General features: G+C 33.9%; 1 protein-coding gene across 8 annotated transcripts in view; it reads left to right on the top strand.

Moving 5' to 3' along the window:
• Positions 1 to 12,666, top strand: part of MAST4 (microtubule associated serine/threonine kinase family member 4) — a 216,035-nt gene that overhangs the window by 168,282 nt on the left and 35,087 nt on the right. For all 8 annotated transcript variants that reach the window (XM_087715576.1, XM_087715577.1, XM_087715579.1 and 5 more), the window contains 4 exons: positions 1,523 to 1,624; positions 2,822 to 2,954; positions 7,432 to 7,493; positions 8,428 to 8,513. In XM_087715576.1, the coding sequence (XP_087571702.1) occupies positions 1,523 to 1,624; positions 2,822 to 2,954; positions 7,432 to 7,493; positions 8,428 to 8,513 (383 nt within the window). The remainder of the gene's footprint in view (positions 1 to 1,522; positions 1,625 to 2,821; positions 2,955 to 7,431; positions 7,494 to 8,427; positions 8,514 to 12,666) is intronic.

Raw genomic sequence — 12,666 nt, forward strand, 5'->3', positions numbered from 1 at the left:
TGTAGGAAAGCCTGCTGTTTTTGGAACTAGACTGTGGGAATACAGTTTAGTATTTTGGTGATGCATTTCAGTCAGTCCCCAGCTGTGACATTCAGTATATGGCTGTGTCCCCTGCTGCTTGGCACATTGTGATTGCAATGCAGGGCCTAGGGAAGTCACAAGGCATCTGAACAGTTTTGTTTAGCTGACATTTTAGGAGTTCTGAGGTCAAGGTTAACTGAGTTTTATTGCTGGCATTTTTTTCACTTCACAAAAGCTTTGTTTATAGTTTCACCTAGTGTTTCATTTGATACAGATAGTAATATATTAGATATGTAGCATTTAGTAGACAGATATCTCTGAAATTTTGACAAACTGATGTATCTATTTCTTGTATTATTATAATTTATTAATGCTTGGAAAAGCTGAATTAAAAACTAATTAAATCTATTCAAAATCTGTTGTTATTTGTATCTTAATTATAAATATTTACAATTTTTTTATGCATGAACTATACCGGGGGTAGTCAACCTTTTTATACCTACCGCCCACTTTTGTATCCCTGTTAGTAGTAAAATTTTCTAACCGCCCACCAGTTCCACAGTAATGGTGATTTTATGAAAACCTAATGAAAATGTTTTAAAATAATGCTATGACATTTTTTAAAAAGTCAGTTAAATTAAAAAAAAAAAGGAAAGTGCTTCAGTATCGGACAAAACCCCCTACCGCCCACCATGAAAGCTGGAACGCCCACAAGTGGGCGGTAGGGACCAGGTTGACTACCACATTGAACTATACAAATGTTTTAAAACCAAATGTCTAGGAGTGACTTGTAATCTGTTTAATTCAATTCCACAAATTGAATTAATTAAATTACAAATAATTGTCAACCATTGTAGTGTATGAGATTTGAACTTTATCCTACAACTGCTTTGAAGTGAAGCAAAAAAGTGTCTTCTTGAGATACGAACAAAGGCTTGTAAGAATATTTCACCTAGGAAAAAAACATATGGTTGGGGTTGGGGTTATTAGACTTCTGGAAGTCTACTTTTACAAGTCAGTCCAAAATATATAATTTATTTCCCCATTTATCACACTTAGACCATTCATTTATTGTTACTTTTCTAAATTTAAAGGTATTTTGGGGGCCACATCCAAACTTTCTGGGGTCACATATTGTGGTAAAACTGCCCTAATTGATCAATCAATAGGGCTCCTTTCACATTATGTCTGTTTCTATAATTTCTTCTCTAGCTTTTATTGTTAATTTGGACTAAGATGTTTGTGTTTCTAGATAGTAATTTCCTATACCATAGAAATCAAGCAAATGATAAATGGTAAATATCATTTAACATTTATGTAATGTATGCCTAGAAGTAATTGCTCACTTACAAATATATTGGTTTTCTTGAATGTTCAAGATTGTTGAGATGCTTATGTTGAAATAATATAGTTTATTTAATTCATTATATTTAATCTATCATATTAGTGTTTCTTTGTGTCCATGTTTAATATCAAGACTATTTTAATACCTATTTAACAGGCCCAAGAACGATCAGAAAGTGGAGTACTGGCATTTATTAAGCAGCTTGTCCGAAAAATACTTATTGTGATTGCACGTCCTGCTCGTTTACTTGAATGTTTGGTAAGATTATGTTTGCTTTAGATAACTTTGATAGCTAGTGAAGTATAGCATATAAATCATAAACATGTTCATATTTTTATTAAACATAAATAGCATTAAATATATATCCGTCCAATAAAGTGAGCAACCTCCTGTATTAATAATGATGAGAGGACTACCCTTGGGTCTGGCTGAAAATAGGGCAACTTTATTACATCTGATTTAATAGATATCTAATAAATGTTCAAAACAAATACTGGATCTGCAGGCTCTTTAGGATCTCTTGTCTGGTAATATCAGTGAGAAAGTGATGAATCTGCCAATGTACATTGCTTAAATACACAACAATACCTTGGGCCTTTGATTAAGACACAAATACTGTCAAAAGCAGACAATATCTGGGTAATATTAGAGACAAACCATATTACTTATCTCTGGTAATGCACCAGTATATAACTGTATATGCTTATGATAGCATAGAAATTTGTTACACATACAATTTATATATATATAAATTGTATCACCAAATATAAATATATCACCATATATATATGGTGAATGTTAAAATAACACTTAATCAAATTTCATATATTTCATTGTTATATTTTACACTTTAGAGTTTACATGTAATTCTGTGTGGGGAAATAGCCATGTAACAGATGCTTTATGGTCCATAAACATTTCATTACCAAACTAAGTAACATCATCCAAGCACATCTACAAGAAAATAACCATATCAGAGATCACCAAGGACCCCACAGTTACTGTAGGCTGCATAAATGCAGTATGCATAGGATAGAATTCCTTACTAAGTTACTTTTCCATGCTGTCTACAGCATGATAGTTTCATATTCCTTTGAGCTAGTCCAGTCTTCCTTTCAGTTTTATCTAGTAGACATTTGATGTTCCCATGCCTGGGTCCTGTGTACCCAGATTTTTAAAAGTTCCTTTTTAAATAAATTGAGGAGGTTTTTTTGCGAGAAGTTAAGTTTAGTTCCATTTTTAACTGCTCACTCTCCATTGCAAAACAAATATCTATATAGCAATGATTGTGTTTATAGTATATGGAATTGCTATACATAAAATGTTTTTTTATAAAGAATTAATAAAAAATAATAGCAACCATACACAGAAATGATTCTTTTCCTGCAGTAAGAAGTAGGTTAATGCCTATTGGGATAAGGGTGAAATCTCCATGTTTTCTTCTTTTTCCATTAGGAGTTTGATCCTGAAGAATTTTACTATCTTTTGGAAGCTGCAGAAGGCCATGCAAAAGAGGGGCAAGGCATTAAAACTGACATCCCTAGATACATCATAAGTCAACTGGGTTTGAATAAGGATCCTTTGGAAGGTATGATAATCACAATTGGTTTTTTTTATTTTGCCCATTTTTTGGTATTACCATTTTTATTAATCTTGCATATTTCAGTATGTGTATCTAATACATTATGGGATTTTAGTTCCAAACTGCTATAAAATAATAAAAGACCTTTGATTAAGCTCACTCTCTCAGAAAATAATTGATGAGTTAATCAGGGCTTAATATCAACTTTTTCAAAGAAGGAAATTGGGGCAAGATGTTTGACAATGTTGTCAAAGCTGGAACGAATGAAAATTTAGTCAAATTGTAGGGCATGATAATGAAGCATGATATAAATCCAGTATTATAGGAGAACACATCAAAACATTAATAGAAAATAATTGGAGGATTTTTTAATTATCTTCACGTAAAAATCTGAAAGAATTTATTGGACAATTAATGAAGTAGAAGTACAAATTGAAAAACAAACAAAAACATCTGTCTCATAAAAATAAACTAGTTTCATAATAAAATTGAATGTAGGACAAATGCACTTGATTCTGCGCATAATCTCTTAACTTAGAATCATGAATATTTGTCAAATTGAATGTTTATATTTTGACTTAATGCTTTATATTATTGGCCATTATGGAAATAGGTATTCATGACAATATAGTTTTATTTGTATGTAATGTTCAATTAGTATTAACAATAGTTTGTTGAACAAGCAATAGTGGCTTTATGGGTTTATAAATTATGCTAGGGAAAAACAAATTGCATTATCCAGGTTCATCTATACTTGAACCATAATATCTTTATTTTCTTTCTTCTTCTATCCTAAATGTTTAAAATCAATCATGGCTTTATGTTGTTTTGAAATTATAGAAGGTGCAAATTTGTTTTGATTGTTTTTACAAACCCAGAATTTCAACCACAGTGTTTTTATTTGTGCATTCTTAAAAGAAAATGTATTATGTAAGTCTGAATGTCATGCACCCTATTTATCCCTCATTGTAGCATCACATTCTTTTAAAGTATGTAAATTAAATGATAATCTACATGTTTTAGAATAAGCAGATTTGAATAAGACTTATTCCGAAATTAGCATATTGAATATTTCAGCTACCATATTCAAGAAGGTATCATTGATCAATTATTTTTACATTCTTTAGAATGAGACAAAACAGATATATCTCTAGCTAAATACAATTTTTCAAAGCAAAATGAAATTAGGTTGAACTGAATAATGGTCCTTAGTTATTATAAATTGGCTATATACATATATGATAATTGATACAACAATTAAAATAGTATCAAGGGAGAATTCAGTTTCTCTCTAGGATCAATATAAATTAGATCCTGCTTTATTTGTTGTGCTGTATTATGGGAACTTCATAGTATTCAAGCCTATAGCTCTGATTTATGTTATGAAAGCACATTTTAAAGAAGGACATTGATTTTTTTCTCCCCAGTTATAATAAATTTCTTTGCTTCCAATGAAATTTTCCAGTAATTGGACTTAAAATTGCATCCTTTACTTTTTTGTCTGTTAGGTCTAGTTTCTTTTCAAATAAAATGATGCATGCAGTTTTTTCAGATAATGCTAGATAAAACTATTTTGTACCCAAAGCAATAAATAGCAGATTCATCATTTATTGAAGTGTGGTCATTGTATTTCAGAAATGCTCCCCAGGTTGAAATTTTTCCCTGTGGCTTTTAGATTAAATCTTTACCTTTTTGAATTATGACTCTTTAGAAATGGTTTAAGTCAATAAAATAAAAAAGCAGATGTTTAATGGTATTTAGATGAGTTTAAAAAATGTCTTCAGGCGTTGCGAAATGTTTCCTTAGCTTTCAGCTTCAAAAGCTGACTTGATTTTATTCTATTACTACCTACTGTTTACAAATAATGTGTACTTCTCAGATAATGGATATTTTTTAAATCAAAACTAGGATACATAACTGAACCACTTTGATTTTCTATTTATGAATATAAATATGGGATTGACAAAACTGTCAAAGTACATTACAATGGCTTGGTTTTTACAAAATGAAAAACTAACCAAAAGCTGTTCCTCACAGCAGTTCTTTAATAAAATTTCACATTTATTTATTGATAGTAAAGCTAATCTCAAGTTTTATGTTTTTACTCTAAGTGCCCTTCATCTTAAATAAAAACATGCTGGTTTGATTTGAAAGAATACCCTCCAGGCATGTTTGACTTAGGTTGTGATTTATTATAAATTTGTAAGATAATACATTTTGGATTATGAATGTTTTATTTACCATGATAAAATCTTTCACTTTGTACTTTCAGCTTCAAAGTCAAATAGTTGTATGTCAGTGTTTATAATTGTGTGTACAGGTAAAATGGTCATTGGTACCAGAGTTTCCATTACTAAACAATGTGGTCATAAAGCACATCACATGATCACATTGCTTAATGATGGCATTCCTCCATTGCCATCATTCAGCAAAAATCAGAGGTCATTAAAGGAGACCCGGACAACTTACATACAGGCCAGCAGAGAGCTAAAATGTGATGTATGGCATGCATACGCCGGGGCCAGGAATGATTGCTGCTGGGTGGGGGGAGGGTGTGCAAGTTTCCTACAAGATGTAAGGACTATAGGCAGTGAAGAGTGTGAGTTACTTACCACAGTGACTTGTGACCTACCCCTGCTTGCTTCCCAATTGACTGCTTTTGGAAAGCTGGCAGGCAAATTCACAAATGACAATCATGTGACAGTGGGATACCTCAACTGTTAGGTGAGCTTTTGGCCAAGAACTCATGATTGCAATTCCTTGATCCCAGGGGTGCAGTGATGATTATATATTTTCTTTTTTCAGTGCCATTGTAACTTTTGACTGGCTGCTGAACACACAAGTTGAGGAATACCTGTACGCAACCACAAAATAAAATTATTTATTTTTTAAAGTTTCTATTTCTGTATTTATTTCTGTGACTAAAATATTCATTGTGAGGAAATCTATAATGCAATAACAAAGTTTGAAACACAGACATAATTTACATGGAGATTTTCATATAAATGTCTTTTTCTGGTCATGTGAATTATTGTATTACCTGAATAAATGTGAGGAGATTAGAATGAGGCACAGATCTGCTGGTAGATCTGCTGGTAGATAACCTCTGATGATCCCCAAGGTCTGCTGACAAAAATATATCCTCACTGCTTCCTGTCCAAAATACACTCTTGAGGAAGTGATAAAGAGATAGAATTGGTGTAGCAAAAAGGGGGCCATTTATGCAACATCAAGGAACACCCTTGCATTGCTGACAGTTAACTAATATCCAAACATAAGAAGTCCAAAAAACCCAAATCTTTATTTCTTTTCTGAGCTGCATCCAGTGTCCATTTTTTAATAATTCATTTAAGCTTATGATGATCGTGATGATTGTTAAACCGTGACTGACTCTTGACGATTCTATGGGCCCTGCCTCTCCACATCTTCTGATCTTGAAGATATAGATTCGTTATTTCCAATCATTTCTCTTTCTACTAACTTGCCATGATTGCATGTTGTATCAGCATCTAGTATGGAAGAATAGGATTAAGATAAGATAGGTAGCTCTTGTTGAAGAGACATGGGAAAAATTTTAAAAGTTTCAAATCTTTAGAATTACTGTAATCATGTTAATTACTTATATCATAAATAAAATAAAAAATAGTTCATACTTAAGATTGTATCTACTGTTTCCAGTAGATAGCTTCTGCAGAACAAAAACTACTGGTGCAAACATATTCTGATATTACAATGGAAAGTATGGGGAAGATAAACAAGAATATATATCTTGTGGGGCTATAATCTTGGATTTTCTACATTTAGCAAGAATGAAGCTCAAATCTATTATTTTCTTTAAAAGGAATATAAATATTTAGACATATCTTAACATTTTAAAATATTTCATTCATCATATTTTTGCTGCAAGTGAATTACTGGAAATGTTCAGAAGGTAACAAATCAACTACTCAAATATAAAATAGTCATATAATCTGCTAAATTTCCTGTTAAGCTCTATAATTCATTTATACATTTTATTCTAAATGTGGCACATGAAATCCTTGCAAACCAACTAGTTATTTTTAATACTTAACCTTAAAATCTAATGATTTTTTATTTAAAAAACTATCAGTAATTTATGGAGCATCCTATAAATTTGTACGTTGTTTTAAGATGCCAGTGCATCAGAATTCAAAAGCCACAGTGAACAGAAATTCTACTAGATGGCCTATAAATGATAATGGTTTTTGATTCTCGGGGACACAACAGTTCATTCAAAGCCTAATTTGTTTGTTTTTATATTGGTGCGTTTGAATATAAAGGAACCTAATTTAACATTGATCTTAATTTAGTGGATATTGATGTGAAAAGTTGATACCACTTAAGAAGATCCTGAATTAAGAATTTTCTTTCCATCTTAGACCAGTATACAGTGCGCTACATAATATAAAACTTAACGTACGTAAAATGCATTCTAAAAATGATGTTCTTTTTTTTCTGATAGAAATAGCTCAGCTAACTAACTATGACAGTGGAGCAGCAGCCACTCCAGAAACGGATGAACCGGTCAGTGTAAATCTCTTGTTTTCTTGTACTTTTACTATTAAATAAATAGTTTCTGCTTTGGCTGAATCCACCCAAAATGCAAATGATATTTTTAAATTATGGGAACAATCATAATGAATTAGCTCACCCTTAATGATAAGCAACATATGTCATTGCTAAGTGAAATACAAGCTATATTTTAGCTTAGTGTTATTTGGGAAATAGCTGATTTTTATATTCAGCTGTCATACAAAAGTAAATAAGGCAAGAATAGGGATCTGAATCAGCATCTGTGCATTCCTTAAAATGCACAGATGAAAAATTGTTGTTGTCCTGACCATGCTGCCACTTTAACATGCACTTCGAGGTACAGACATAAAAATTCTAATGATGTAAGACAAAACATAAGTTTAGAGTAAACATTAAGTATTAGATGTTAATGATGATACTATATTTCTCATCTAGGACTGATTATAATGATTTTGTTATGGTTACTCTTGACGATGCTTTGTAAGTTATATCTAAAACACAGTATGCAAGTAATTAAAATATAATGGAAATCTAATTGATAAAATAATGGCTTCTAATCTATTGCTGGGCATTACTGAAAATGCAGTATTTATTTGATGAATGGCATACATCTGAAAATCTGCTAACTAATGGATTGGTTAAATGTACAGACGACTTGTGGTGGTGCTTTTGATGAGAAGGGAAAATGATGCTTCACAATATATGGGGTTTTCACATAAACCTGCCAATAGTTACAGAAGCTAATTGTTCCAAGATGATTCCTTCATCAATTACAGCATACTTTCAAGACACGGCACCATTTGACTTAAGGAGCTGCCAACATGTGTTCATGCACACTTATGCATGCTTTGAAGTTTATCTGAAACTATGTACAATCCTAGTATTACTGTCTGGTGTAACTAATTTTCCTCTATTTACTTTGAAGAATTCTAATGCATCACTTAAACTTAAGAGGAAGCCTCGTGAAAACGATTTTGAAACAATTAAGCTGATTAGCAATGGAGCATATGGGTGAGTAAAAACATAAAATTCTCTGGATTTTGTTTCACAATTTTAGGTACCTTGGATTTTGTTTCACAACTTTAGGTACCTTGATATATTTTTCTTAGTGCGCACAAAAATTGTTTTTCTTTTGGAGGAATGCTAAAACTATTGCTGTGGAAAAATGTCAGAAGAAATGTACTGAAGCCGACATGCTGTTTAAAATGAAATGCGTTTGTCATTTATTTCTCATGAAAATAGATGACTCCAGGGAGAGGGAAAGAGGGAATAGGTGGCCACAGTGGCTTTATAGCATTCTTCAGTGATCCTGAAGAAAAAATCCCAGGTTGACAGAATGAAGTAATTGAGAGGTGAGCTAGTGGCTGTGTGAAGCACTGAATAGCGTGAGGCTGACATATAGTCATAAATCTGAAGGGGGTACTCGGCTTCATACTTCAGCTGTCATGAAAGTATAGAAGAAATGGGAAAGAAGCTCAGTGGAATAGAGAATGGAAAAGAGAGGAATTTGCTGGAAGAGCTCAGAAGTCAGAGAATAGGAATTGGGAGAAATGAAGAGAGACATTGTTTTAAGGGATTGATTGAGAATGCAAACATTTCTGGAATAGGAACTGACAGCAAAAATGTCAGTTGTTTGATTATGGTGGCAAAGTAATATGTTTTATGTGTCAATCATTAAAAATAAGTACATCCTGAGAGCTCCTGATTAAGTATATTCCTGGCATGCTTTTCCATCAGGTCCTAGTGTGTATAGAAATATTACAAAATCAACAACCAATGTAGGCACCTAGGCTGCAACATTTGTCAGGCACCAAGAACTAAGAAAGAGGTGGACTTACTTCTGAGTCGACTTACTATCAAGAGCCGAGGTGGCGCAGTGGTTAAATGCAGCACTGCAGGCTACTTCAGCTGACTGCAGTTCTGCAGTTCGGCTGTTCAAATCTCACCGGCTCAAGGTTGACTCAGCCTTCCATCCTTCCGAGGTGGGTAAAATGAGGACCCGGATTGTTGTTGGGGGCGATATGCTGACTCTGTAAACCGCTTAGAGAGGGCTGAAAGCCCTATGAAGCGGTATATAAGTCTAACTGCTATTGCTATTGAGTCTTTATTGTTGCTCACCTATAAACAGAAATCTTGTCAAATTTAAGCAACTATTTACACCACTGAGATCAGCGGTGGGTTTAACATTTTCTTACCATTGGTTCATTGTGCGTGCACCCGCTCGCTTCACATATGTATGTCCTCTTTGCAGGCACATGTGCCCCTTCTGTGCATGTGCCCGTCCTTCCGCACCTGCGCTTTGCTTGCAAGAGCATCTTCCGCACATGTGCCCAGCCTCAAAAATGTGCCTAAATAGGATGACATAGAGCTTAGGCGGGTGGGGCAGGGGCGAGGTGAGCCCACCCACGATTTCCATTACCAATTTGGGTGAACCGATCTGAACCTTCTGAATACCACCTCTGACTGAGATATACTCTGGGAATCTCTAAGGAGTAGTCTTCTTAACTCTCTTTCTCCTGACCAAAACCTTCCATGCTTTGCTGCCTCTTTGCTCTCTGCCTTTTTGCTCTTAGTAGCTTCTTCTTCCTGGGAATTCAAACTACCCTTCTCCACAGATTTGCAGAATGACACTCTTCTATAACTTCTAGCAGATGTCAAAATTGTAACTCCTCAGAAACATTTTGATTATAACGTTTCAATTTCTACTTTATAGCTTTCAATGTTGCCAGCAACTACAATGCTTTGCTCAGTCACATTAAAACACAGTCTGATACTCCCCTGGTGATTATATCCACCCTCTGTAACATTGGTTTGGTACTTTCTGTTCCTTCAACTTGATAAACTGATCCTTCCCCACCTAGCATAGACCTTGTTTTTCCTTTAGCAAGGTTTGATTAACATTGGCTTATAAGCAGTTTATTGCTGCCTCTGCTACAGAACTCCACATACCAAGGACCAGAGTGAAAATGTATGGACCGGATTCTTCGGATGTGACTTGCAGGTTTTTTGTCATGTTGTATGTTACATGAAAACAACCTGGCATTATCTTTACTGCAAATGAACTGTTTTTAGCACCATTGATGAAAAAGCTAACTGGTAGAAATAAGTAATGCCCATTGTTGCTCCTGTGGCAAAGAATGGGGGTTTATCAGATCAAATAAAAGAGACTTTAAGAATTGACACAGCAAGCAACTCTTTGTAAGGAAGAGAGTCAAAGGGACAAGCAGTCAGAGAGTTGCAATTAGAAACAAGTTACATAGAAACAAGTTACATAGAAACTATTTTGCACTGCTGGAACTCAGAAACCGCTATCAAGACTTCACAGAAGAATCAAGCTGGGCATTTTCAGAGGAAAGAATGAAGACAGCAGAACAGAAGAAAAGATGTTGGATCCCAGAAGGACAGAGGAGATGCAGCTGTATCCTGACAGAAGATGAAACAGTCATGGTGGTAAATAACACTACAAGGAATAAAAATAAATGTTTGTCAGCTTGACAATTGGCTTATAAAGTGCACTGCCTGCCCAAAGCAAGGATTAATTACTGAATAAACTTTGAGTCATATTAAATACACAATAATAAATTATCCCTTCTAATCAATATGGGGAAGGAATGTTGCAGAAGACTGTGAATATTTATGAAGGAAGCACAAAACTCTGGGGAATTAGGTGGTGGTGTCATCCATTCTCCTGGTCCTTTAAAGGGAAGTCATAAATGATGTCACTCCACTCCGCTTTAGTCAGGACCCATATAGAATAATGTATCCAGTTTTGGGCATCACCATTTAAAGAAGACATTGAAAAACTAAAGTGGGATCGGCTACCAAGATGGTGAAGAGATATACACAGTGAAAGGAACTTAGTAAAGATAGCCCTCAATTTACAACTCCACTTGGGAACAGAACTTCCATCAATAAGCAATGTGGTCATTAAGTCATCATGTGACCATGCCCAATTTATGACCTTTCTGCTGTAATCAGTAAGTGAATCACATAGTCGTTAAGTGAGTCTAGCTCCCCCCCCCTTGAATTTCCTTATTGGAAGCTTGCTGGGAGTCTGGCAAATGGTGATCACATGACCCTGGGGCACTGCTACATCATACAAATATACTTTGATTTCAGTGATTGTATGAGACAAGATACAATTTGAATTTTTGATGTACTGATGCAATTATAATTTGATTGATATAATGAAGATAAATGGGACTTAATACCTTGACTAAAGTATAGAATATAATTTGTTCAAAAAGACTAAAATAATTTAAAAAGACTACTTAATATTGTATATTAAAATGTATGCGTTTGCTCTGAAATCCAAATAAATAAACCTTGTAATACTATATATAATATCTAAGTTAAAGTAGATAGAAAAACAAATAAAATCAGTGTAATAGCTTTTATTGCATGGCCAATCTAACAAGAAGAAACAGATAATGATTTCCAAAAGTAAACTGGAGATTTTTCAAACAGGCATAAAGATAGTAATGATGAAAAATTTGCATTATCCCCCCATCTTTTGGGAGAGAAACTCTGCCAATCATCATTGTTTAAGGAATGTCTACCTTGTCTCACAGAGGATGAGTAAAAGCACAATACATCAGATATTCCTGACAGAATATAACTGATAGAGAAAAGTTAATCTAGGAAGTCGGGGTAGTATTAAAATTAGATGGAAGTGACAATGTAAATGATGGATTGAGAACACTCAAATGTGCATTTTGTAGTTCAGAAACAATTGATTTAAATAAACTCAGAACAATGATAAATATGGTTGCTGATAGGAAAGCCCTAATAGAAGAATGGATTTGAAATGTATGATTGTTTTCCTCCAATAAATAAAATAAGATATAGCCTTGGACCCTTTATTTGTCTCTTAAAAAAATTAATAGCTTAGATTAATAATTAGAGGTTTTTTTAATCAGACTTGCAGAAGACTTGCAAAAATTGGATGGGATAGCTAATATCCTGGAAGAATGAAACACGCATAAAAAGTATAATACAGTGTCATTCATTTTGAAAACAAAAAGCTCATTTACAAGTATGGGATAAAGATACTTGGGAAAAGTGGGAAAAGTAGTTGATTACTACTTTCCGGAGTAGTGTTATAAAACAGTGGTCTCCATCCTTTTTGGCTTGGCAGTCCGGGGGGGGGGGGGGATAGGGGATT

Source organism: Thamnophis sirtalis, unplaced genomic scaffold, assembly GCF_051295495.1.
Source record: "Thamnophis sirtalis isolate CommonGarterSnake01/CBP01778 unplaced genomic scaffold, rThaSir2_p1.2 scaffold_5, whole genome shotgun sequence".
In the NCBI taxonomy this organism is placed as follows: domain Eukaryota; kingdom Metazoa; phylum Chordata; class Lepidosauria; order Squamata; family Natricidae; genus Thamnophis; species Thamnophis sirtalis.